Here is a 24,186-nt window from a genome sequence, read left to right on the forward strand (position 1 = left end):
TAAAAGGCTTAGAGTCAGCCTTTGGACCGCCTCGCTCTCTAGGTGGCTCAAAGTAATCGGAAGCTCGGGCCCTGAGTACCCCTAGCTCTCCCCGACCCGCGCAGGCGTTTTCTCCCGCCCCAGCCCCAGTTCGTTTCTCCCTCCTGCCCCGCCCCTGCTCAGTTTCCTTTGGTGCTTCCTTCACTCGCTTGCGACCCTGTCGCCTCGAATGACGTCAAGGCCGCGAGCGCTTTCATTGGTCCATTTCAATAGTCGCGGGATACTTGAACTGCAAGAACAGCCGCCGCTCCGGCGGGCTGCTCGCTACATCTCGGGGTGTCTTTGGCCCGCCACGCCCGGCCGTGCCTTCCTGCGCCTTTCGCAACCTCCTCGACCCTGCGTGGTCTCGAGCTGGGTGAGCGGGCGGGCGGGTAGGCTGGCCTGGGCTGCGACCGGCGGCTACGACTGTTCTTTGGCCGGGTGGGCTGGGCAGAGTGCACGCTGCTTGGCGCCGCAGGCTGATCCCGCCGTCCACTCCCGGGAGCAGTGATGTTGGGCAACTCCGCGCCGGGGCCTGCGACCCGCGAGGCGGGCTCAGCGCTACTAGCATTGCAGCAGACTGCGCTCCAAGAGGACCAGGAGAATATCAACCCGGAAAAGGCAGCGCCCGTCCAGCAACCGCGGACCCGGGCCGCGCTGGCGGTACTGAAGGCCGGGAACCCGCGGGGTCTAGCGCAGCAGCAGAGGCCGAAGACGCGACGGGTAAAGGGATGCGGGATGTCTGCAGGAGGGTGGGTCGAGCAGGGTTTGGCACTGGCTTAGCAGGCAGAGAAGAGTGGCGAGAAGGCATGTCCTGGGCTTTTGGAAGGGGGCCAGGGTCTGGAGTCCACTTGGTGCTGGTGTGTGGGATGCCACAATAGGAATTCTCCCATTATTAGCATCAGGACCCCGCCAACACTGTGTATGCTGCCTGTCTGCTCTCTATAGGTGGCATCTGCCTGTACATAATGGGGTCAAACCAAGCTCTAAAACGTGTAGTCTTCGCTCAGCTCCGCGCCTTTCTCTCCACTTTTAAACCCCAGGCACTACTGTAGGACTCTGACCCCCCTCCTCCTCACGGTTAAGAGATAAGCTCTACTTTAGAAAAGGGTGTACGAAATAACTTTGCTTTTGGCAAATTCCGCCATTTTAGCCGGATTTGCTCTGTTGCTCCACCCTCGGGCGACAGTGGTGAACCAACACTTTTTTGCCATGTCTTTCCTAAACTTGTCATGTATTGACTTGCCACCCGACCCTTCTTGTGGCCCTGATTAGTTTTGCATAATTCCACCTAGTGTTATCTATTGATAGCCTTTGTGGGAATGCCTGTGACAAATGGGAACATCCCTTCTCTTTTGAATACTCAAACTATTGTTTGTCCCAGAAAGTTTAATTCCTGATAGAGTATTTGGGAGAAAAAGCAAAGGCCAACACCCATAAGAGAAAGAATGCAAAACTATTTAGTAGGCTCAAAGCCAGTTATTTATTTTTGTTTAGGTTGCACCCCTTAAGGATCTTCCTGTAAATGATGAGCATGTCACCGTTCCTCCTTGGAAAGCAAACAGTAAACAGCCTGCGTTCACCATTCATGTGGATGAAGCAGAAAAAGAGACTCAGAAGAAGCCAGCTGAATCTCAAAAAACGGAGCGTGAAGATGCCCTGGCTTTTAATTCAGCCATTAGTTTACCTGGACCCAGAAAACCATTGGTCCCTCTTGATTATCCAATGGATGGTAGTTTTGGTAAGTTTTAAGGAAAATCTATATGAATTTACGGTACTTATAATTATTAGATATTAATGATTTGCATTTTAAGATGTCTTATGTAGTCATTTTGATTACAGTGAGTTAGGTTTAATGTAACAAGGCTTAGAAAGGATGTGACTTATCTCAGATCTCACAGCTAACACTCGACCTGGTGATGTACAAAAGGATCCTAACCTAGTGCTCTTTCAGGTTCACTGCCAGTCACATCAGTCTAATTATAATTAGATCTTAAATGCTTATTTTAATCTGATCCCATAAATGTGTTCTTGGTTGGGAGAATAGATTTCAGTTTTATTTAACTCACTTATATATCACTTAGAGAGTGCTATTTGAAGATGCAGTCTTAAATATTGTGATTACATAACATCTCTTCCAGTTTTATAATTTTGTTTCTATAAAACCAGTCTGGATTATCATCTGATACCAGAAAGTGACACTTTTCCTCCTACAAGTAAACAGTTGTACCATGGCTGTTTACTCTTACCCATGTATTAAAGTAGCTGCTGCAAACAGCTCTTTGCAGTTTGTACTGTTTCTTTGCCCTAGGGATATCGAGTCACTGGACAGCTCACTAAATCCAGTCTCATTTTAGTTTTAGTTGTATTGATCGTGGGGAAGGAGGGGTGAGCAGGAAAAGTCCTTTGGAAATAATAATTTGTGTGTTTTTATCAAAATTTTGCAGAAAATGTTTAATCTCAAGGTGATCTTTGAAGCGAAAAGAATAATGGATGATACTCTTTGCTTCAAAAGATAATTTATACTACAAAAAATAAATTATTTATAGTGTTAATCCATTTGCCCATAACAAACCTAATTTCTTAATAACACTTGTTAATGGAGGCCATTTAACTGATTCTAGCTATCGCCTAATTGGGCTTTGTATATGTCAGACTCTGGGATCTGCAGTCTCTCTTAGGGCAAATCTTAGATATTATCTCAAAACTTGGATTTTAAATGTTCTGTCCTAACAGAACCACCATGCCATCTGCTCCTTTCTGTTGTGGAAGACGGATACTTTAAGATAATACCTGATTCTCGTTTTCCTGTTAGGGGCCTACTAATATGGTTTTCTTTCCCCCTTCATTAACTAAAATCATTCCAAAGCTATATGTACAGAGATACTGAGACTAAGGTAAAATATTCTACCTTTTTCGTCATGAGAAGCTCTTTTTAGTTTGATGAAATAAGTGCTTTGTTAATATGAAATTCCTTACAAGGGCAGTCATTTTTAGCTATTAAACTAAGTAGACAAACAATTAATTTAATCATATCTTTTTAATTGTCCCAGAGTCACCACATACTATGGACATGTCAATTGTATTAGAAGATGAAAAGCCAGTGAGTGTTAATGAAGTACCAGACTACCATGAGGATATTCACACATACCTTAGGGAAATGGAGGTAAAGGTTCTCTGAATCCAGTTTGTGTAATGTATTTGTTAAATGTGGCTAAATGAAATTGAGAGGATAATGTTTAAATTTTTAAACTAATGAATTATTCTAATGCTACAGTTAAGTTTATAGCATGTAGCCTCTCTTAATTGTAAAATAATCTAATTGCAATTTTAACACTACTAAATACTTTTCTCAATAGGTTAAATGTAAACCTAAAGTGGGTTACATGAAGAAACAGCCAGACATCACTAACAGTATGAGAGCTATCCTCGTGGACTGGTTAGTTGAAGTAGGAGAAGAATATAAACTACAGAATGAGACCCTGCATTTGGCTGTGAACTACATTGATAGGTTCCTTTCTTCCATGTCAGTGCTGAGAGGAAAGCTTCAGCTTGTGGGCACTGCTGCTATGCTGTTAGCCTCGTAAGTCTACCTTGGTTTGTTTAAAAGTGATCACGATCTTTTGTCTAGGGAAGAAATTGATTTTTAATGGTGACCTTTTAACATACACCAGGTAGAGAGTCAGTGACTACTTCAAGGATGGCAATGTGGTGGGGTTGGGGAAGTGGAGGATGAAACTGTGTTCTAATCTATAACACTGTTTTTCCCCAAACTGGATTCCTTGAAGACGATATAGTACACTAGGTTAGAAATTTTAAAACATTTTCCTTCCAATATTACTTTCTGGCATATAAGCAGTGTCTCTTTTATTAAGAAGTAAAGGCTGGGTGCGGTGGCTTGCGCCTATAATCCCAGCAATTTGGGAGGCCAAGGTGGGCGGATCACTTGAGGTCAGGAGTTCGAGACCAGCCTGGTCATCATGGCGAAACCCTGCCTCTACTAAAAATACAAAAATTAGCTGGGCATGGTGACACATGCCTGTAATCTCAGCTACTGGGGAGGCTAAGGCAGGAGAATCGCTTGAACCTGGAGCGGGGAGGTTGCAGTAAGTTAAGATTGGACCACTGCACTCTGGCCTGGGCAAGAGAGCAAGACTGTCTCAAAAAAAAACAATTTAAAAATGAAAACTTGAAACATGTTTTCCTAAGATTTGTATTTCCTAAATTTTCAGCTACTTGGTGAACTCCGGCATTGTTCCCATCTTGAGAAGTCTCATGCCTTTCATTTACTTCCTTTGACTGAACTGGGAAAAATATCTCAAAAGTCCTTTATTGATTTGGGCCTTTTAATTAGCAATTAGCTATCCAGTCTTTACTAGAAATGATGATCAAGTGTCTGGAAATGCAGTGGGTATGGATTTTGGATTCATTCCATATATTCTGCTAATGGGATTTCAGAATTGGGATAAGGAAGCTTGCTTCTCTTTTAGGACTGATTACTTAAAACTTTTTTCATTGTAGAAAGTTTGAAGAAATATACCCCCCAGAAGTAGCAGAGTTTGTGTACATTACAGATGATACCTACACCAAGAAACAAGTTCTGAGAATGGAGCATCTAGTTTTGAAAGTCCTTACTTTTGACTTAGCTGCTCCAACAGTAAATCAGTTTCTTACCCAATACTTTCTGCATCAGCAGCCTGCAAACAGCAAAGTTGAAAGTTTAGCAATGGTGAGTTAACTTTCATTTTGTTGAATGGCGATTCTTAGGTAATGTAAGCCCTAATTCCTTTGTACAGGAACGTAGTTCCTTTGTACAGCATGGTGAAGAGATTTAGTATTCAGATGGAGATTAATGCTGCAGTATGGAAGAAAGCCTGCTGCTGGCAAAAGATAATCTATATCAGGAAAGCACTAGAAGCAGAGGTCTAAGGATGACATCTTGGGGATGGGTAGTCAGAAGAATTGTTTTTTAAAAGTTAATAAAGGAGGGAAAATACAGGATGAGGATGGAACAAAATACTAAAATGATTGATATGTTTAAAGATGAGGCTGTGAAATATTTTTTTCTAGGGTTGCTACAGAGCCATTATCAAAGGCAGGAAAAAATTAGGTTAGAAGGCAGAGGTTTGACATTTGAATTCTAAACGCTCTTGTGATCATAAAGTATTTTTTATTCCAGTTTTTGGGAGAATTAAGTTTGATAGATGCTGACCCATACCTAAAGTATTTGCCATCAGTTATTGCTGGAGCCGCCTTTCATTTAGCACTCTACACAGTCACAGGACAAAGCTGGGTATGTATTACGGTCTTCACACACCTATCTTGTGACTGAAATGCCTATGCCAGATTAAATAATAATTGTCCTACAAAACTGAGGGTTGCCTAGATGTTCTTACTTGGAAAAACTTCAAATATATACAGTTGACCTTTGAAAAATACAGGTTTGAACTGTGTGAGTCCACTTACACATGGATTTTTTTCCAATTACATGTGGATTGAAACTACAGTATTCAGGGAATTCAAAACCCATATATATGGAAGGGTGGCTGCAGGACTTCAATATGTACAGATTTGGGTATACTTGGGGAGGGTCCTGGAACCAATCCCTCATGGATACTGAGGGATGATTATATACTGTTTAAGGCATGTTACCTGTTGAACAGTAGCTTTTTGTTAGGTAGTAAGCTTAGTTGTAATTTGGATTGAAAGGTGAGCTTTTTAAAAAGCATCTGACCTGTTGCTGGCAGAGAAAGTAGTAAAAAATGGATCGAGAGATGGAATAATGGCCTGAGAAAGCTAGTAGTTGGAAAAGTTAAAGATTAGTACTGAAATTTAACATAAGCTTAATGCTAACTATTAACTGGTGTCTGTTACTAAAAGCACAACTCAGGGCTTCCTATTCTCTTCTCTGTAGCCTGAATCATTAATACGAAAGACTGGATATACCCTGGAAAGTCTTAAGCCTTGTCTCATGGACCTTCACCAGACCTACCTCAAAGCTCCACAGCATGCACAACAGTCAATAAGAGAAAAGTACAAAAATTCAAAGTAAGAATTAAGTTGAATATGGAAGCTTACTTTTCTAGATTATGGTTCAGAGATCTTTGACATTTTAACTTCATTCATGAATCTGCCATAGCCTCCTTAAGAAGCTGTTCTCTTAATTGGTTATGTGTTTGAAGAAGGTTGCAGTTCATGCTTTCTGCCCTGGGTCTGGGGGAGGAGAGAGAAGGAAGAGGGGCATGCATGTGTGTTTCAGGGACCAATGTTTCTAACACCATCAACTCGGTCAGAGAGAAATAGCATTTTTTAGTTCCCAATACATGAGTACAAACATTATTCCATGATCTCCTTTACCCAGTGACTGTTTACTAAAAATGTTTTTGTTTTTTTTTTTCCTACTTACAGGTATCATGGTGTTTCTCTCCTCAACCCACCAGAGACACTAAATCTGTAACAATGAAAGACTGCCTTTGTTTTCTAAGATGTAAATCACTCAAAGTATATGGTGTACAGTTTTTAACTTAGGTTTTAATTTTACAATCATTTCTGAATACAGACGTTATGGCCAAGTACAAATTATGGTATCTATTACTTTTTAAATGGTTTTAATTTGTATATCTTTTGTATATGTATCTGTCTTAGATATTTGGCTAATTTTAAGTGGTTTTGTTAAAGTATTAATGATGCCAGCTGTCAGGATAATAAATTGATTTGGAAAACTTCGCAAGTCAAATTTAACTTCTTCAGGATTTCAATTAAAAAAGTTTACTTGGTTTACTATATAATGGGAAGTGAAAACCTTCCTCTAAAATTAAAGTAGGTTTAGGAAAACAGACCCTCAAATTCTAACATTCATTTTCCTAAGCAACTGGATCAATTTGCTGATGGGCATAATCTAAGCATATCTGAATACAGACTTTTTCACTCTTTGTAAAACCTGTTTAGGTTCTGCAAACTAAACAGAGGCTGGGAGCAGAAGAGGGTGGGAAGCTTACGTGCAAATTAACAGACGAGAAATGCTCCAGAAGGTTTATTATTTTAAAGCATAACATTAAAAACAAAAAACTATTTTTAAAACCCTGCTAGATTTTATAATGGATTTGTGAATAAAAAATACCCAGGGTTCTTAGAATGGAATAAATATCCTTTTAATAGTTATATATACAAATATACAACTGTTAGCTTTAATTGGCAGCTCTCTTCTTTTTTCTTCTTTTCACTGGCTTTTTACTTGGTGCTTTTTCTTGTTTTGCACTGGTGGTCTGTGTTCTGTGAATAAAGTAAGAATTTACTAAGCGTATGCTTGTTAAGTTTTGGATTATTGAAATAAGAGGCATTTCTTAGTTTTCCAGTAGGATATAAAATGTGTAAGACTGGCATCCAAAGAGTTCTATAGATTTTGGTCCTAATTTTTATAAATCACAAGGTAAAGAAATCACAGAACAGATGGATCGCTAATGAAAAAGGGACGTCTTTTTGTTTATAGTCGTGTGGCAAGATGAGAGTAAAACCAGAGAGCAAACCTCTAGAAGTGTTGAATATATATATATATACATTTGAAATAAACCAGAAACGTGTTACCTTATTTTCTTTGGATTCTTGTCTGGTTCCAAAATGATCATTTCTTCTTCTTCACTATCTGACAGTATTATGGGAGCATCTTTTTTTTTTAAAAAAAAAAAAAAAAAAAAAAAAAGGGTAAGCAATCTCTTGCAATATTTACTTCTGCACAAGTTTATTTCTATCAGACGTTCTAAAACTCTTACTGCTGGGGCTGGGGTTGGGCTGGGCGTGGTAGCTCACACTTTTAATCCCCGCATTTTAGTAGGCTGAGGTCATTTTGGTCACCTGAGGTCAGGAGCTCGAGTCCAGCCTGGCCAACATGGTGAAACACCATCTCTATTAAAAACAGAAAAATTAGCCAGTTGTGGTGGCATGTGCTTATAGGCCCAGCTACTCGTGAGGCTGAGGCATGAGAATCGCTTGAACCAGGGAGGTGGAGGTTGCAGTACCACTGTACTCCAGTCTGGGTGACAGAGGAAGACTCCATCCTAAAAAATAAATAAAAATAAGACTATTTGCATATAATAGCCCATGCCACTCTTTAGGTGGAGGCTTACTCTTCTCTTTAAATCAGCTTCTTAGAGCACTCTAGAACTTGTCTGTAACATTTGTTTCTTTAAACTCTTATTTCCTGCAAGTGCTCGAATGGCGTGACAATTTGGTACATGTCATAATAGAAAAGTTAGGGGGAAATCTATATAGCATCTTTTGTAGAGACAATTGAATTGTTTGTGCTACTCTATTCCTCCAGAAATAGTTCCAGTTTACATTCCAATAAATAAAAACCCATTTCCCATATACCTTTGGCATTGCTGGTATTTTTAATACTGCCCAAAATACAGTAACAAAAAATGCCATGTCATTTTTCTTTGGATTTTATTTGTATTACTATCAGGGCTGACCATGAAAAATATTACTGGCCATTTGTATATTTTGAGTACTGCTCCCTGTCTTTTGCCCATTTTTCTCCTGATCATTAGTTAATGATATACATAAAACGTGAATTAACCCATATCAATTCTTTGTATTTTTAGTTTTCAGTTAGTTTCTCCCTTTCTTCACATGCTTTAGAAAGGCTGTACCTGCTCCATTTTTCCAATTCTTAGGTCCACCTTCATTATATTCAATTGAAAATACTATTCACTGTTAGAAGAATACACTAAACAAACATATAAGGTATATGCAAGTGCAAGGATATTGTTAACAGTAAAAAAATGGAAACAACTTACATCTTCAACAATAAGAGAATTGTTAAACCAACTAGTTATATTCAATGCTACATAAGTCTATGCAGCATTAGCTTACATCACTGCACAGAGAGTAAATAAATACCTGGGACAAGTATTTGGAAGAATTATACCAAATAGAAGTAACCACTGGGAAATATGAGTAAGGGTCCCAATCAATGGGAAATTTTTTCCTTCCCTATTAAGTAAAAAAACAAAAAGCTCAGGCTCTAGTAGTGTTCATAATTTCTCTCTTTGAAAACTGAAGTATTTGTTTTACATTCCTACTAAACATATCACCTTCAGTTTTCCCTGCCAGCCTAGTTCCCAGTTCCTTGTAGGATTTCTGTTCTTACCACATAAGAAAATAAGTCATTATTCTATTATCTAGACCAGCGAGAATTTGCTTTTTTTTTTTTAAGTAAAAATAACCATACACAAAAACAACTTCTTCAGTTCTATGGCTTTCAAAATGCAAGCAACGTCTAGGACTATCAGTATTCTAGTCATTTCTAGAATTTTTTTATGTTCTAATACTGCAATGTCTAGTATGGTAGCCACTAGCTACATGTGGCTGCTTAATTTTGTATTAAATAAAATTAAAAATTCAGTTCTCAGTAATACAAACCACATTTCAAGTGTTCAGTAGCCACGTGGGGCTAGTGGCTGCTATACCAGTGTAATGTTTCTATCCCAGAAAGTTTTATTTAGACAGTATTACATGTTCCGATAAAGGATGGGCTTTTTGTTTCAGTCTAGAAACCACAAAAAAAGACAGCACGGAGGAATAAGATCTTCCAGAAACTCATTCCCTTAAAACCCACCCAAATACATTACAAAAAAAAATTTTTTTAATTAAAAATGTCACTATCATTTTATGCCAAAGTGTACCACTACTCTACAAAGATATGCATATTCTTTTAGCAAGTCGTGTTAGTACTGCAGTTAGCCACAATAATTTAGTTGAAATTTAAATCACAATATTTAGCCCCTCTAAAAATGCAATACTTATATCCCTATATTTAACTATATATCTATATTCTCTCTATATAGTATCCTGTATGTTATTTATCTAGTATACATCTCTATATAGCTGATATGCTATATATTACTATATATAGTGATAATATAAATTAATATACACATTTTATGCATTATTGTATATATAAAATACTACATATATGTAATATATAGTAATAAGTGTGCCACAAAGTGTCACCTACCTTGGCTTCCAATATCAGAGACTTCTACTCCAGTGTCCATTTTTATACTATCAAGAATGATAGCTTCATCACCACCGCCTTCATCATCTTCCTTCTCAGAGTCTTCAAGATCACCCCAGGAGTTTTCTACTCCCTCTCCAATTTGGGCAGTTCCAGGAGTCCACAGCACAGGTGTAGAAACACTTAACAAGTTAAGAAAACTGAGTAACAAAAATATTGCTATTTGATGGACTGTTGAAAAAGATGAGAATGAAAGTTTTCTTCTTGTAAGATTGATTCAAGTGTGCCTCAAGTTCCTAGGGAAAAAAAAAACTTAATATAGCTACACTATGGATGGCTGAACAATGAAGAAGAAAAAATAACTCAGGCAAGATTTTATGGATGCAATTAATAATAAGAAATGTGAAGAGACAGCTTCAACATTTTAGTTACAGTACTAAATTAAATTGGTCCTTAAAACACAATCTGGTTTTTCCAGGATAACTGAAGAGAAGCTGAATGTTATACCATCAACAGAATATGACTCACATCACTATCTTGTATTTTAAGTGTTTTTTCTAACAAAGTACAGTGTTTACAAAAACTAATTTCAGTATATACATCCTTCATATAGCCTAATATTATAATGCCAAGTGTTATGAATCTTGTTACTGCAAAAACCACCAAATAAAGATACACTTCTGAAGGAGGTTCTGCTTCAGCAATGATTTCTTCTGCTTTTTCTTCTACATCCGAGGTATCAATAGGGGCCTTTTCCATTTTAAATGCTGTGATCCTTTGATTTGCTATAGACTCTGCAAAACCAAACTTTCCACCTTCTTTCCTGTATGTGGGGGTTTTTTTTGGTGGGAAGGAAGCGGGAGGAAGGTAACAGATTAGACAGAAGACAGGAAGGGAAAAAAACTATTATCCTTTGGTGGATGAAAAATATTGAAAGAGAATTAGTTAATCTAACTTAACCTCACCAATTTATTATGCCTAACAAGAGCCAAGAGCATAATCATTTATTAAACCATGTGCCAGACCATGTGCTAGGTGCTTAAAATACACTATTCTCTAACCCTCAAATCAGCCCTACCAGGTAGTGTTAATATCCCATATTATAGAAGAGGACACTGAAATGCTGGGTTATATATCTTGCTTAAGATAGCACAGTAAGAAGTAGAGATGGGAATCAACCTGTTTCCTTACATTAATTTGAGTTACTAGATTATTTTTATCCTAAGAAAATGTTAACTGTTAAAGAAAAATCTTAGGTCTCCAGGTGTGGTGGTTCATACCTGTAATCCTAATATTTTGGGAGGCCCAGGTGGGTGGATCACCTGAGGTCTGGAGTTTGAGACTGGCCTGACCAACATGGCGAAACCCCATCCCTACTAAAAATACAAAAATTAGCCGGGCATGGTGGTATGCATCTGTAATCTCAGCTATTTGGGAGGCTGAGGCAGGAGAATCACTTGAAGCCATGAGGCAGATGCTGCAGTGAGCCGAGATTGCACAAATGCACTATAGCCTAGGTGACAGAGTGAGACTCCATCTCAAAAAACAAAAATCTTACATGATTTTTCAATATAGGTTATATTTAAATTGCAGAAAATATAGTAAGTCCAATCAACTTTCTAAAAACACACTAAGTAGTACACTCAATTGCGATTAACAAATAAGGAAAGATCAAGTGTGAAGTTTATATGGTTGCCCTTGTTCAAGGAAAATCCTTAAGAGAAAAAATACATTAAAAGACCATTTAGGGCCATTTCCTGTTCCCTGTGTTGTGTCTTGGAGCCTGGAGCAATGAAGACCTCTTGCTCTTAGGCGGGTCTTTCCTCTTCATTGTTTTGGAATTCTGGACTTGACCCAGTGTTAAATTCCCATCTGTGATGCATTTTGCAATAAGTTGGTTTGATGCCAACACCCTGAAAGATATCCTCATAAAACAAGAATCACCAGCTCCCACACAAAGTAAAAACTGTGATCCTAATTTTAGCAGTGTTAGTAAGGAGCAACTATCCACGAGTCACTGCATCAATAATGCTTGTGTTATAACATCCTCTCCTCCCTAAGGCACAGCAGCAAGTGACACACACTTGTCTGGAAACCAGTTTCATTAATACTTTTATTGTGTCTGTCCAAAGATGAGTAGCAATATCTGTTACCAGTTTCACTACCTTTCGGAGTTTTGGATAACATATCTATACCATGGTATTTACACTTTTTAATGAGTTAATTTTAAGTGAAATTGCCATTCTAACTTTGTGAAATCAAGTTCATGCATAATAAAGTTTGCCTATACTAAAAAAAAAAAAGTAAATATTTAAAAAATGAAAATAAAAGACCATTTAGTTCTGGAAAAGTTACTTACCTTACTTTTTGGTCATTCTCCAAAGCTTTCAATATTAGCTCTGTAATTTCTGCTACTTTCACACCAGCGATTTTACTGCATCTCAAAACCTATTTATAAAAGTGAATTATGTTGTTTAAAGACGGTAAACCAAATGGTTTTCTCTAACGAAACTAAAACCATGAAATTAATTTTTCTACCTTTATAAATTTAAGCCTGGCTTTTCCAAACATGAATACAATGTAAACACAGATTAAGGCAAGATGTGAAAGTTGTTTTAAGATATGTGAAGGACTATCACATTATGGGAACAGACACAAAAACTTTCTTACACAACAGTATAAATACTAATACCATGGAAGAAACCACAGACACATATGCTCCAGGATGCACTAACTTCCTTTCTTTGTGAGTAATCTGGGTAGTACTTGTGATGCTGGTAAAGATGATGATGATACCAGAAACTAACATTTATTGCACACTTAGTATATGCTAGACACTGTGCAATATATCTTATCTTTATATCCTTATAACAACAAGGTGTTGGCAATAACATCATTCCCTATTTTACAGATAAAGAAAGTGAGACCCAAAGATATAAAATCATTTGCCCAAGATCAGCTAGTACGGGGGCAGAACTAGAATTCAAACTAAAGCAGCTTTTAATCACCTACACTGTATGCTATATGGAGATCTATTTTCTAAAAGCTCCCATGTGAATCTGATATGTAGCTGGGTTTCAGAACTACTGCCAATTGTACCCAAATCCTAAAAATAAAACTATCTTTTTACATAATTTCTACTATTGGATGTTTAAAAACTTTTATTTGCTCTTGAGACAGGGTCTTATTCTGTAGCCCAGGCTGGAATGCAGTGGCACGATCTCAGCTCACTCAACCTCCACCTCTTGGGCTCAAGCAATCTTCCCACCTCAGCCTCCCAAGTGGCCGGGACCACAGGCATGCATCACCAAGCTCGGCTAATATTTATTTATTTATTCATTTATATTTTCAGATGGAATTTGGCTCTTGTTGCTCAGACTGGAGTGCAATGGCACGATCTCAGCTCACTGCAACCTCTGCCTCCCATATTCAAGAGATTCTCCTGCCTCAGCCGCCCAAATAGCTGGGATTACAGGCGTGTGCCAGCCACCACGCCCAGCTAATTTTGTATTTTTAGTAGAGATGGGTTTCACCATGTTGGCCAGGCTGGTCTTGAACTCCTGACCTCAAGTGATCCACCAGCCACGGCCTCCCAAAGTCCTGGGATTACAGGCGTGAGCCACCATGCCCGGCCACTTTTTTTTTAATAGGGATATAAATCTTTTTCTTCACTAGACCCTGCTTCTAGACGGAAGGGTCAGACTCTAGCAGGCCAGACATGGGAGCACCAAGGTAGGAAGGAGGAGGATACCTCATAGCCACCAGTCAACAGAATGTATTTAATAGTGACAATACTGAAACCACATTCTAACACATCCTAGAATCAGTCACTGGAAGTATCCCCATTGGATTTTTGTTAAAAGACAAAAAAAAGCATCTAAAGAGAAGCAACCTATTCTTAACGGTACATTAATCAAAGCACTAACTTGATCTTTTAGTAGCATTATCCCACCACTGGACTGGATAGTACAAATCTCTCGATGTTTGTTCATGGCAATCACCAGCAAGCCATCCATCACACGTTCTTCTCGTTCATTGGGATCCACCAATAAATATGTTCTGAAACGAATGTTAAATGGACCTGAACAAATCTGAGACCGAATGCTTACCATTTCTTGGGTAATGAATTTTTAAAAGATGACATCAATAAAGTCAACAAAGAATAAAGGTCTGAGCCTATGGATTTGGGTCACTAAAATGGGGAAAGAGACAAGAAAATTACTGTGTTTATGAACACAAATGAATGCTAAGTGGATATCTCTAGTTATTACAATGAAATCACATTAAATTCAGATTGGATTTACTTAAATGATCATCTAAACATAATGCTATCTCTTTGATTAAATGACTTCTGGCTCATTAATAAAAACTTAGATAATGTTAATTTGGCTAACCCTAAAGTTGCCCTAATGTCCTATACTCCAAAGTTCTACTGTGTTCTGCTAATGGCTCATGAAAAAAAATACTGTCTATTTCTGCACTGTCCGGTACACTCATCAATAGTCACCTGTGGTTACTGAGTCCTTGAAATGTAATCAGAGTATGTAAAATATTGGATTTCAGAGACTTAGTGGAAATAAAAGAATGTAGACTTAGTGGAAATAAAAGAATGTAGACTATCTCATGACTAATTACTAAAATACTGATTATTTCATTTTATTTCATTAAAATTAAAATATATTCATTAAAATATATAAAAATTAATTTTACCTTTTTAATGTGACTACTAAAAATATAAGTACTTAAAATATAAGTAGTCACATTAAAAATTTTGAATTACACATATGAGGCCAGGCATGATGGCTCATGCTTGTAAGCCCAGCACTTTGGGAGGTCAAGACTGCAGGATCACTTGAGCTCATGAGTTTGGGACCAGCCTGGGCAACAAGGTGAGACCCTGTTTCTACAAAAAAAAAATTATTTTTTAATTAGCTGGGTATGCCACACACCTATAGTCCCAGCTACTTGGAAGGCTGAGGTGGGAGGATCACTTGAGTTCAGAAGTTGGGAGGCTGCAGTGAGCTATGATCACACCACTGCACTCCAGCCTGGGTGACAGTGAGATCCTGTCGCAAAAAAATAAAAGAAAAAATTAAAAAGTAACAAAGACGGCACATGGTGGCTCAAGCCTATAATCCCAGCACTTCGGGAGGTGGACATGGGCAGATCACTTGAGCCCAGGAGCTTCAGACCATCCTGGGCAACACAGTGAAATCCCATCTCTACAAAAAATAAATAAGCTGGGCATGGTGTGCACCTGTGGTCCCAGCTACTCAGGAGTCTGAGGCAGGAGAATCACTTGAGCCTGAGAGGTTGAGGCTGCAATAAGCCACGATCTCGCCACTGCACTCAAGCCTGGGTGACAGAGGGAGACCTTGTCTTAAAAAAAAAAAAAAAAAAAAAAAGAAAAAGAAACAGCCAGGCATGGTGGCTCATCCCTGTAATCCAGCATTTTGGGAGGCTGAGGTAGTCAGATCACTTTTGAGCTCAGGAGTTCCAGACCAGTCTGGGCAATATGGCAAAACCTCTTTTTCACAAAAAACACAAAAATTAGCTAGGCATGGTGGTGCATGCCCGTAGTCTCAACTACTCAGAAGGCTGAGGCTGAAGAATTGCTTGAGCCCAGAAAGCAGAGGTTGTAGTGAGCAAAAATCGCACTGCTATACTCCAGCTTGGGCAACAAAGCCAGATCTCATCTCAAAAAAAAAAAAAAAAAAAAAAAGGAAAATAAGAAAATTATATATATGGTTCACATTTTATTTCTACTGGACAATGCTAGCCCATTTTCCTCTGATGAAACTCTACACTTACAATCACTAAAACTTGAAAGTTTTTCTCTAGTCCTTGTACACAACACTGTGTGAAATATTTTTATCTTCCCTTGTTTCTAAAGGAATTTAAGGCTCAAGTTTTCATTTGAAAGTACCATTAAATGGACCTGAAAAACTCCAAGTTTTCAGCCACAGAAGGAGTTAGCAGTTAAGTAAACACTGGAAAACTGAAGAACATTAGATTTTTTTCCTCCAGTTTGTGAACCATCCCCTCTTGTAACTGACTCCTAGAACTACTCCATCTAATATGCTCCAAAGTCCCCTGTCTTCCAATAACCCACAGTAATTGTCATCCCACTTTCCCAAATTAGAGCCTAGCATATAATTCTCTTAACCCCTGTACATCCTTAGGAAACATAAAACACTACCATGCCATAGTAAACTCCTAAGTTTATAAGTATGCCATGAAAAGAAAAACGTTGAGAAGTATCTTCATCATAGTATAAGAGTTTTGTTACTTCTATTGAGAAAGCTCTTTGCCAACTAATGCCCTTACAAAGAAAGAAAGGAACTATAAGGTGTTTTAATATTAAGGGAAGTATTTAATATTAACATGACATACTTGAGTAGAACAATAAAATTCCTAGCTGCATTTGTAATTTTGGCCCATAACAAGGCGAGGCTTACCCTTGCTGGAAAAAGGCAAAACTGACACAAATGGGCATGTGGTGGATACTTAATGGTACAGGATCACGCTCTTCAGGTGTATACTGTTTCAAAAGAAAATGTTTAATAATTATAGTCACTAAGTTATGAACATACAAAAAAATCATCTTGCACATCAAATACTAAAATAAAAATGAAGTTCCTTTATTCCTTTGACTACCCAAATAACTTCTTTTATATTAATAATTACCTGTTTGATTTTGCCACTCATGTTCCTCAAACTGTACAACTTCTTCAAAAACCTTTTTCAAAAATTTACTGACATACATATAATTTACATCCCATAAAATCCACTTTTTTTTTGAGACGAAGTTTGTTGCCCAGGCTGGAGTGCAGTGGTACAATCTCAGCTCACCGCAACCTGCCCCTCCCGGGTTCAAGCGATTCTCGTGTCTCAGCCTCCCGAGTAGCTGGGATTACAGGCATGTGCCACCATGCCAGGCTAATTTTGTATTTTTAGTAGAGATGGGGTTTATCCACATTGGTCAGGCTGGTCTTAAACTCCTGACCTCAGGTGATCCACCTGCCTCGGCCACTCATAGTGCTGGCATTACAGGTGTGAGCCACCGCGCCCAGCCAAAACCCACTCATTTTAAGTATATGATTCAATTTTTAGTAAATGTGTAGTTATGGATATATTTATGGACTCATCACCACAATCTAGTTTTTTAACATTTCCATTACTCCCCAAAATTCCTTTGAATCTGTCTGTAGTCCATAGGAGTCTGGTGTACTCCCACCCTAGCCCCAAGGAACCACTGATCTATCTTATTTCTGTCTCTGTAAATCTGACTTTCTGAGCATTCTATATAAATGGAAAAAAAATTGTAATGTTTTACGCCTGGCTTCTTTCAACTCAGCATGCTTCATGTACCTTGCAGCATTTGTCAGTAGCTCAGTTCTTTTCATTACTGAACAGTATTTCATTATTTGTATATATGACATTTTATTTATCTACTCACCAGCTGGACATTCGAATTGTTTCCAGTTTCTGGCTAATACATGATGCTATGAATATTTGCATTCAAGTCTCTGAACACAATAAGCTCTTATTCCTCCTGTAGATTCTTAGGCATGGAATTGCTAGAATTTTTTTTTTTCCAATTTTAAGCCATTGCAATTTGTCTTAATATTATAAAGTCGGCCGGGGGCGGTGGCTCACATCTGTAATCCCAGCACTTCGGAAGGCCGATGCAGGCGAGGTGGGGACTTCGAGACCAGCCTGACCAACATGGAGAAACCCTGTCTCTACTAAAAATACAAAATTAGCCAGGCGTGGTTGTGCATGCCTATAGTTCCAGCTACTTGGGAGGCTGAGGCAGGAAAATCGCTTGAACCCGGGAGGCAGATGTTGCAGTGCGTTGAGATCACATCATTGTACTCCAGCCCGGGCAACAAGAGTGAAACTCTTGTCTCAAAAAAAAAAAAAAAAAAAAAATTTACAAGGTTAAATCTGCCAAAAGATGTACATATAAGAGAGGAGTATTTTCAGCTGGCCATGGTGGCTCATGCCTGTAATCCCAACACTTTGGGAGGCCGAGGTGGGAGAATCACTTGAGCCCAGGAGTTCAAGACCAGCCTGGGCAATTTGGTGAAACCATATCTCTACAAAAAACACAAAAATTAGTCAAGCGGGTGGCACACACCTGTAGTCCCCGCTACTCAAGAGACTGAGGAGGGAGGATTGCTTAAATTCAAGAGGCAGAGGGTACAGTGAGCCGAGATCATGCCACTGCACCCCAGCCTGGACAACAGAGTGAGACCCGGTCTCAAAAAAAAAAAAAAAAAAAAAAAAGAGTATTTCCTTCTAATGTTATTTTTCTGAATATAGAATGTTGTCTACACTTAAAACTTAAGAAAGCTGCCAAACTTTTCCAACATGGCTGTACCATTTTACATTCCCACTAGCAAGAACACTACAGTATTCTTTAATTGATCTTTCAAGTGTAGTAATCGCTTTCTACTTTTTTTCACTTCCTTATATAAACTCCCTCCTCTAAAAGAATATTCTCTCTACTGTTAATAAACCTTTGTCCCTACTTCTCACTTTTTAACGGTTCTGCTCCAGTCTACTGCCCAAAAGCAAAATTATGAATCATTGTTTAGAAAATCTGGGCATCTGATGTGTCCTTTTGCAACTTCAGGATTCAAACTACAACTACGGTGCACTTTCATTATTCTAGCATGTAATTTATATAAATTAAAACTGACATACTCAGAACAAAAGATAAAGAAAATGTAGGTCAATGGTTTTCAAAATGTGCTCCCTGGACCAGCAACATCAGTATTACCTAAGAACTCAAAGTTAAAAGTACAAATTCTGAAGTCGTAGCCCTGTTTCACTTTGGGAGTAGAGTCTAGCAATATGTTTTAACAAGCCCTCCGGGTATTTCTGATGGACTTTCATCAGCTCTTTGCCTAATGAACAAACATCCTGGAGACAAATATGAATCTGCTGATTCCTCAGTGCTTTTCAGCTATTGCATACCTCTTGCAGGGTAAGCATCTCACTGTGCTGAGATTCATTTATTTTTCACACATATGGCCCTTAAACATAAGTCAAACACTTCATCTAATGCTCAATCCAAAATAGTCATCTAATTCTATTCTGGAAAACCATGCTACGGTATGTTCTTACTGACAAATGTTTCAATAGAGGAACTGTTAAGAGATTTCAAGGGCAATTTTGACCATATGCAGTTTTAGTCTTATGAACAAATTTTTAGAACCTACCCAATTGCCATCTACAACATAACTTCACTAAAAACAAGTTTCCTGCACATTTAGGACCCTCCTCATTCATTCGTATCAAGGATCCTGGTTCACATAAGAGCTTACCAGTGTTACTTCATCTCCTTGGACAGAGACATCAGGTCTTCGGAAGTGACATAAAGCCACAATTGCAGCAATGCTGGCAGCATCAATAATATTTCCATCATGATTTAATAAATGTAGGTCTACACGTATTTGCCAAACCTGATAGTGAATTTAAAATAAAATAAATCCTGATTACAACCAGTGGCTATTTATCAAGAAAAGTAACATTGTGCACAAAGTAATTTTTCTTGCTGTTAAAACATGCAGTTACTCCTTCTAGTTTGTTAACAAAAAATGTATTTTAGAAAATTTAAGCCAAACATCTGAAATACTATGTGAGTCGTTTAATCATAGAACACATACTTTAAATAGACAGAACTACTCTAATGTTTAATACTAAGATTTTCCTAACCTCAAATCTAATTACATTTTTATCATGTCTGTTAAAAACCACAAACTCTAGGTCAGGCACAGTGGCATTCACCTGTAATCCCAGCACTTTGGGAGGCAAAGATGGGAGAATTGCTTGAGCCTAGGAGTTCGAGACCAGCCTGGGCAACACAGCAAGACCCTATCTCTACGAAAAAAAAAAAGTTTTTTAGTTAGCTGGGTGGAGTGGCATGCGCCTGTAGTCCTAGCTATTCGGGAGGCTAAGGAGAGAGGATCCCTTGAGCCCAGGAGTTTAAGGTTACAGTGAGCTATAATAACACCACTGCACTCCTGCCTGGATGAAAGTGTCACTGTCCCTAACAGAAAATAATGAATATTTTCAAAAATTAAAAAACGTTAACCTTTTAGGTTTTGTGATATTTTTAATAACTTTACAAGTAATGCAAATAGGAAGTATTATACTTAGGTATGGAATATGGAAAGCTAAATGACTTCTCTGGAATAAAAATGCTTGTCAAAATACCCTAATCAAGAATCAAATTCTGGCCAGGCACAGTAGCTCACGCCTATAATCCCAGCACTTTGGGAGGCCAAGGTGGGTGGATCACTTGAGGTCTGGAGTTCAAGACCAGTCTGATGGTGAAACTCTGTCTCTACTAAAAATACAAAAATTAGCCGGGTGTGGTGGCAGACGCCTGTAGTTCCAGCTGCTCAGAAAGCTGAGTGGGAGAATTGCTTGAACAGGGGAGGCAGAGGATGCAGTGAGCTGAGATTATACCACTGCACTCCAGTCTGGGCAACAGAGTGAGACTCTGTCTCAAAAAAAAAAAAAGAATAAAATTCTAATATCCTAATGCAGCACAATTTATTGGGACTAAGATTTTCAAAATTATCCCTGCCACTGACATGGTGTGGCCCTGTGTAACTCGATAAACCTATCCAAATGAAGGATTTCTTCTGTTCTTGAGTTCTGCATGAAAAAGGAAAACTACCTGCTTCTATGAACACATGCAGATAAGAAAATGAGATTATATGAAAAAGCCACAAATTCTTTGAATAAAATATTTTTACACAAAAATCTAAGTTGCTATTTTCACCCTTTTAGAATAATGCTTTTTATCCCTTCAGAGAGATAGAGGTGGCACAAAGTTCTAAGGGTATCACTCAAGAACATCTGAAGTGAAGTGAATCAGTACAAAACTTGAGTTGACTAAAGTTCTGAGAATAAAAGCTCAGACACCGGGATCCATGAATCAACAGTATTCATCCTAAGATTAAGAATTATGGGCATATTCCCCACCTTTTCACCAGCAACAACACAGAGAGATTCAGTGTCTATACACTTCGAATTTCTTAGACATCTTTCCAAGAGTCGATTCAACTTCACCAAGAGATCTGACTGCCTATAATAAGAAAATAGGAATGGGCTACTGTCATGAAATATAACACCTGGTATTAAAACAAAAGCTCATTGCTGTTAGGTTCTCCTATGACTAAAGCAGCTTAAGAAAAAGATTTAAATACCTGCCAGGTTCGAAAGCTGGAGCAGCCATCTGAGAGAGTTCAAGGTTAAAAAAAAGAATACCTTCTGTTGCCCTATTGAGTTTTGGAGACACAAGTTCACAGGAAACCTGTCCAAGAACTCTGCAAAGATAAAGTACAAAGTATTAACTAAATAGACTCTCCTTCCAAAAAAAAAAAATCTGAAACAGATCACAAGTTTCAATCTTAATGTGAGTAATATCATAGTAAGCCAGATAAATCATAGAAAGTAAAAAATATATGTAAAGTATAATATACACAGAAATAAAACATAAATTGGTGCAACTAAAAACACGACAGAAAAAACACCTCTCTTCTTATTACAATGTTTACTATTCCACAGATTGTTCTAAAAAATCAATGACCTTTACCTCTAAAGCAAGTATTTATTGATACAAGATGACATGAAAACTTGAGATTTAAGTGTTTTCACATGCCATAGTTCACCACCATTAACTGACCAAATAGCCTTACAACTTTCAAATGAATATTTGAAAACCTAACTTTCATGTCACTCGAAAAACAGGAAATCAGGATGTACACTTAATGACAAGATGCTCAAGATCTCTGTATTAGTGTGAGAAACAAATTCGATATGAGCACTACTGGTTGTCTACAAGATTTACAGAGGTCAGAACTATGTGATAGGTGACAGAAAATACGTTTATGATTAAAAAGTTCAAGTGTGACCACAAAATCAAAAAATCTTGCATAAAAAATACTTATTTTTGTCAGCTAAACAAAGAATACTGTGCAGACTTCTTAGCTGCTTTATAAACAACCGAGTCAATAAGGTCTTTTTTCAAACTTCTCCCTTTTCAATGTGTTATCTCATTTAAATCCTGTTACCTTGTTTTGCCAAGTTCCACAATGCAGCATCCGTAATCTGTTCCAAATGAGATCCTGATGTTCCTATAATCATAGGTTTGTCTGCCATCCAGCCGCTGTTAAGCACAAATTCATTCATTCATTTATTCCTTCAACAAGTATGTCTTAAGCAACTACTTTTTGTCTGGCCCTGGGCTAAGCACTTGGGGGAAAGTGGAATCCTAACCACCCCGCCCATACAAGAAAGTGGAAACTACAGCACGGACAACTGCTGGGGTGACTAGAGACTTGAAAAGAACCTGTCGAAAAAAAATAAAGCCTGGGGAATGGGGTGAACGTGCCGGTCGTTCCCCTAATGGCTCCCCCGGCCCAGGCGGGCCAGGTATGAGTCCACACCTTGAGACCCGGGCGCCCATGCAGCGCGCAATTCTGCGGGGACCAAACCATACCTTCTTTTCTTCGATGGCACGGAGTAGGAAGCGGCGTTCGCAGTTTGAGAGTGGCGTTTCCTTCATGGTATTGGGTCACCGGCCCCACAGGCACCAGAATCCGCGGGAAAAACGGAAACTGACTTTTCCTTACGCGCCGCTGCCGGTCCCGAGGCGCAGGAAAATTTCGTCATCAAAACGCGGCGGCAGGAAATAGGCAAGGGCTTGGGCAGTCGCTACTGCGCAGACTCAAAGCGTGATTGGGGGGCGGGCCAGCGGTCAGCAAGAAGCCAGTGCGGCTTAGGGAGGGCGTTTCTGAACGTGAAATTGCGTTTCTTTTCTCATAAAATGCGGAGGAGAAAAGGATACTCAAAATAACCATCAGAGTGGTAGAAATTAATATCAGTAGACCGCTCTCACACTTCACCGTTCGCTCAGTCCTCTTGCGGGGTGGAGTCTAGAGAGATACTACTGCAATTTCACAGATGAGTTGACATTGGCCCCTAGAAAGCCGCAGATGCAGGATTTGGAGCATATTAAATGAACAAACACTGGAATGAGGCGGCATAAGGGTTGCGGGAGAAAGTTAAGATGGTGAAATGGGATGTTTTTGTGGCCAAAGGTGAAATTTTGTGGGATCTGAGAAGTTGATGAGAATGGAGAACTTTCGCACGTAATAACCAATGATGTTACTACTTCTGTGGGCTGAAACTAAATGTACCGTTTATTTCTCATCCCCTCTCCAGTTATTTTAAGTCGATAGACTTATTTTTATGGTCACAGAGAAACCTTAGCTGGGCCATGCTGCCAACCAATCAGCTTTTTTGGAGAGGCAGTATCAAATAGTACTTTTAAAAAGTGTTCACTGCCAGGGTTCAAATTTTAAGTCTGTCGTTAACTACTATAACCCTGGGCAAATTAACCTGTGTGCTTCACATTACTCACCTGCAAAAAAAAAAAAAAAAGAGGGCGGCGGGGAGTGAGAAACCTATTTATTATGAGGAATAAAATGAGTGAATAGATACATAAAATGTTTAGAACGGTGCCTGGCATGGAGTAAGCACTATTTAAGTGTTTGCATATTATTATTTTGTTTCCTTTTGCTTTAGAGGTGGTAGGCACTGTAACTCCTACGCAGTCTCTCTTTGGCTTCTTTGGTAGCTTCTCACACGTTATTTCTACCAGTGATACATTTTAGTCTCACTTTGTACCACTTGCAATCCATGTACTCAATAAATACTTGAAGAGGGCCTACTCTGTCCAAGAATAATTTAAGTGCTGGAGAAACAGGGTAGACAAGATCCTTTCTCTCAAGGAATTTACATTCTTTTTGGAAAGACAAAAAAACCCTAAACAAATAGAACAATTTCACACAATGGTAAGTGCTCTCTGAGAATAGGAATGCTATCTTAATAGGGGTAGTTGCAGGAACAGGTGACTTTGTAGAGCTGACATTTAAGTAAAGTAAATCTTTGGTGTTGAGCAGGAGCACCCTTGATGCCATCTGGAGAGGAAAAGTGTTTCAAGCAGAAAGAGTAACATATGCAAAAACTGAAATGGGATGAGCTCCACATGGTCTGGAGACAGAAATTGTGAAGAAGGAGGAAAGTGGACAGAAATGATTAATTTTCAAAATCGGCAAGGGGATTAC

General features: G+C 38.7%; 3 protein-coding genes across 3 annotated transcripts in view; 1 reads left to right on the top strand and 2 right to left on the bottom strand.

The window, feature by feature from the left end:
• LOC126955751 (signal peptidase complex subunit 2-like) overlaps nt 1–24,186 on the bottom strand; it is a 705,796-nt gene that overhangs the window by 276,135 nt on the left and 405,475 nt on the right. The window lies entirely within an intron of this gene.
• On the top strand, nt 267–7,606 carry CCNA2 (cyclin A2). Its single transcript, XM_050792645.1, has 8 exons — nt 267–741; nt 1,516–1,759; nt 3,072–3,184; nt 3,378–3,601; nt 4,540–4,747; nt 5,198–5,311; nt 5,933–6,066; nt 6,427–7,606. The coding sequence occupies exons 1-8, from the start codon at nt 529–531 to the stop codon at nt 6,473–6,475; spliced, it is 1,299 nt and encodes a 432-aa protein (XP_050648602.1). The 5' UTR covers nt 267–528; the 3' UTR covers nt 6,476–7,606.
• On the bottom strand, nt 7,154–22,756 carry EXOSC9 (exosome component 9). The gene is made up of 12 exons (XM_050792644.1): nt 22,557–22,756; nt 22,129–22,223; nt 21,262–21,381; nt 21,038–21,140; nt 19,369–19,506; nt 16,492–16,574; nt 13,960–14,092; nt 12,393–12,481; nt 10,710–10,856; nt 10,034–10,215; nt 7,603–7,681; nt 7,154–7,290 (listed from the first exon to the last, which is right to left on the bottom strand). Exons 1-12 carry the CDS (start codon nt 22,620–22,622, stop codon nt 7,206–7,208), a joined length of 1,320 nt encoding a protein of 439 aa, XP_050648601.1. The 5' UTR covers nt 22,623–22,756; the 3' UTR covers nt 7,154–7,205.

Source organism: Macaca thibetana, chromosome 5 (genome assembly GCF_024542745.1).
Source record: "Macaca thibetana thibetana isolate TM-01 chromosome 5, ASM2454274v1, whole genome shotgun sequence".
NCBI classification, from domain to species: Eukaryota; Metazoa; Chordata; class Mammalia; order Primates; family Cercopithecidae; genus Macaca; species Macaca thibetana.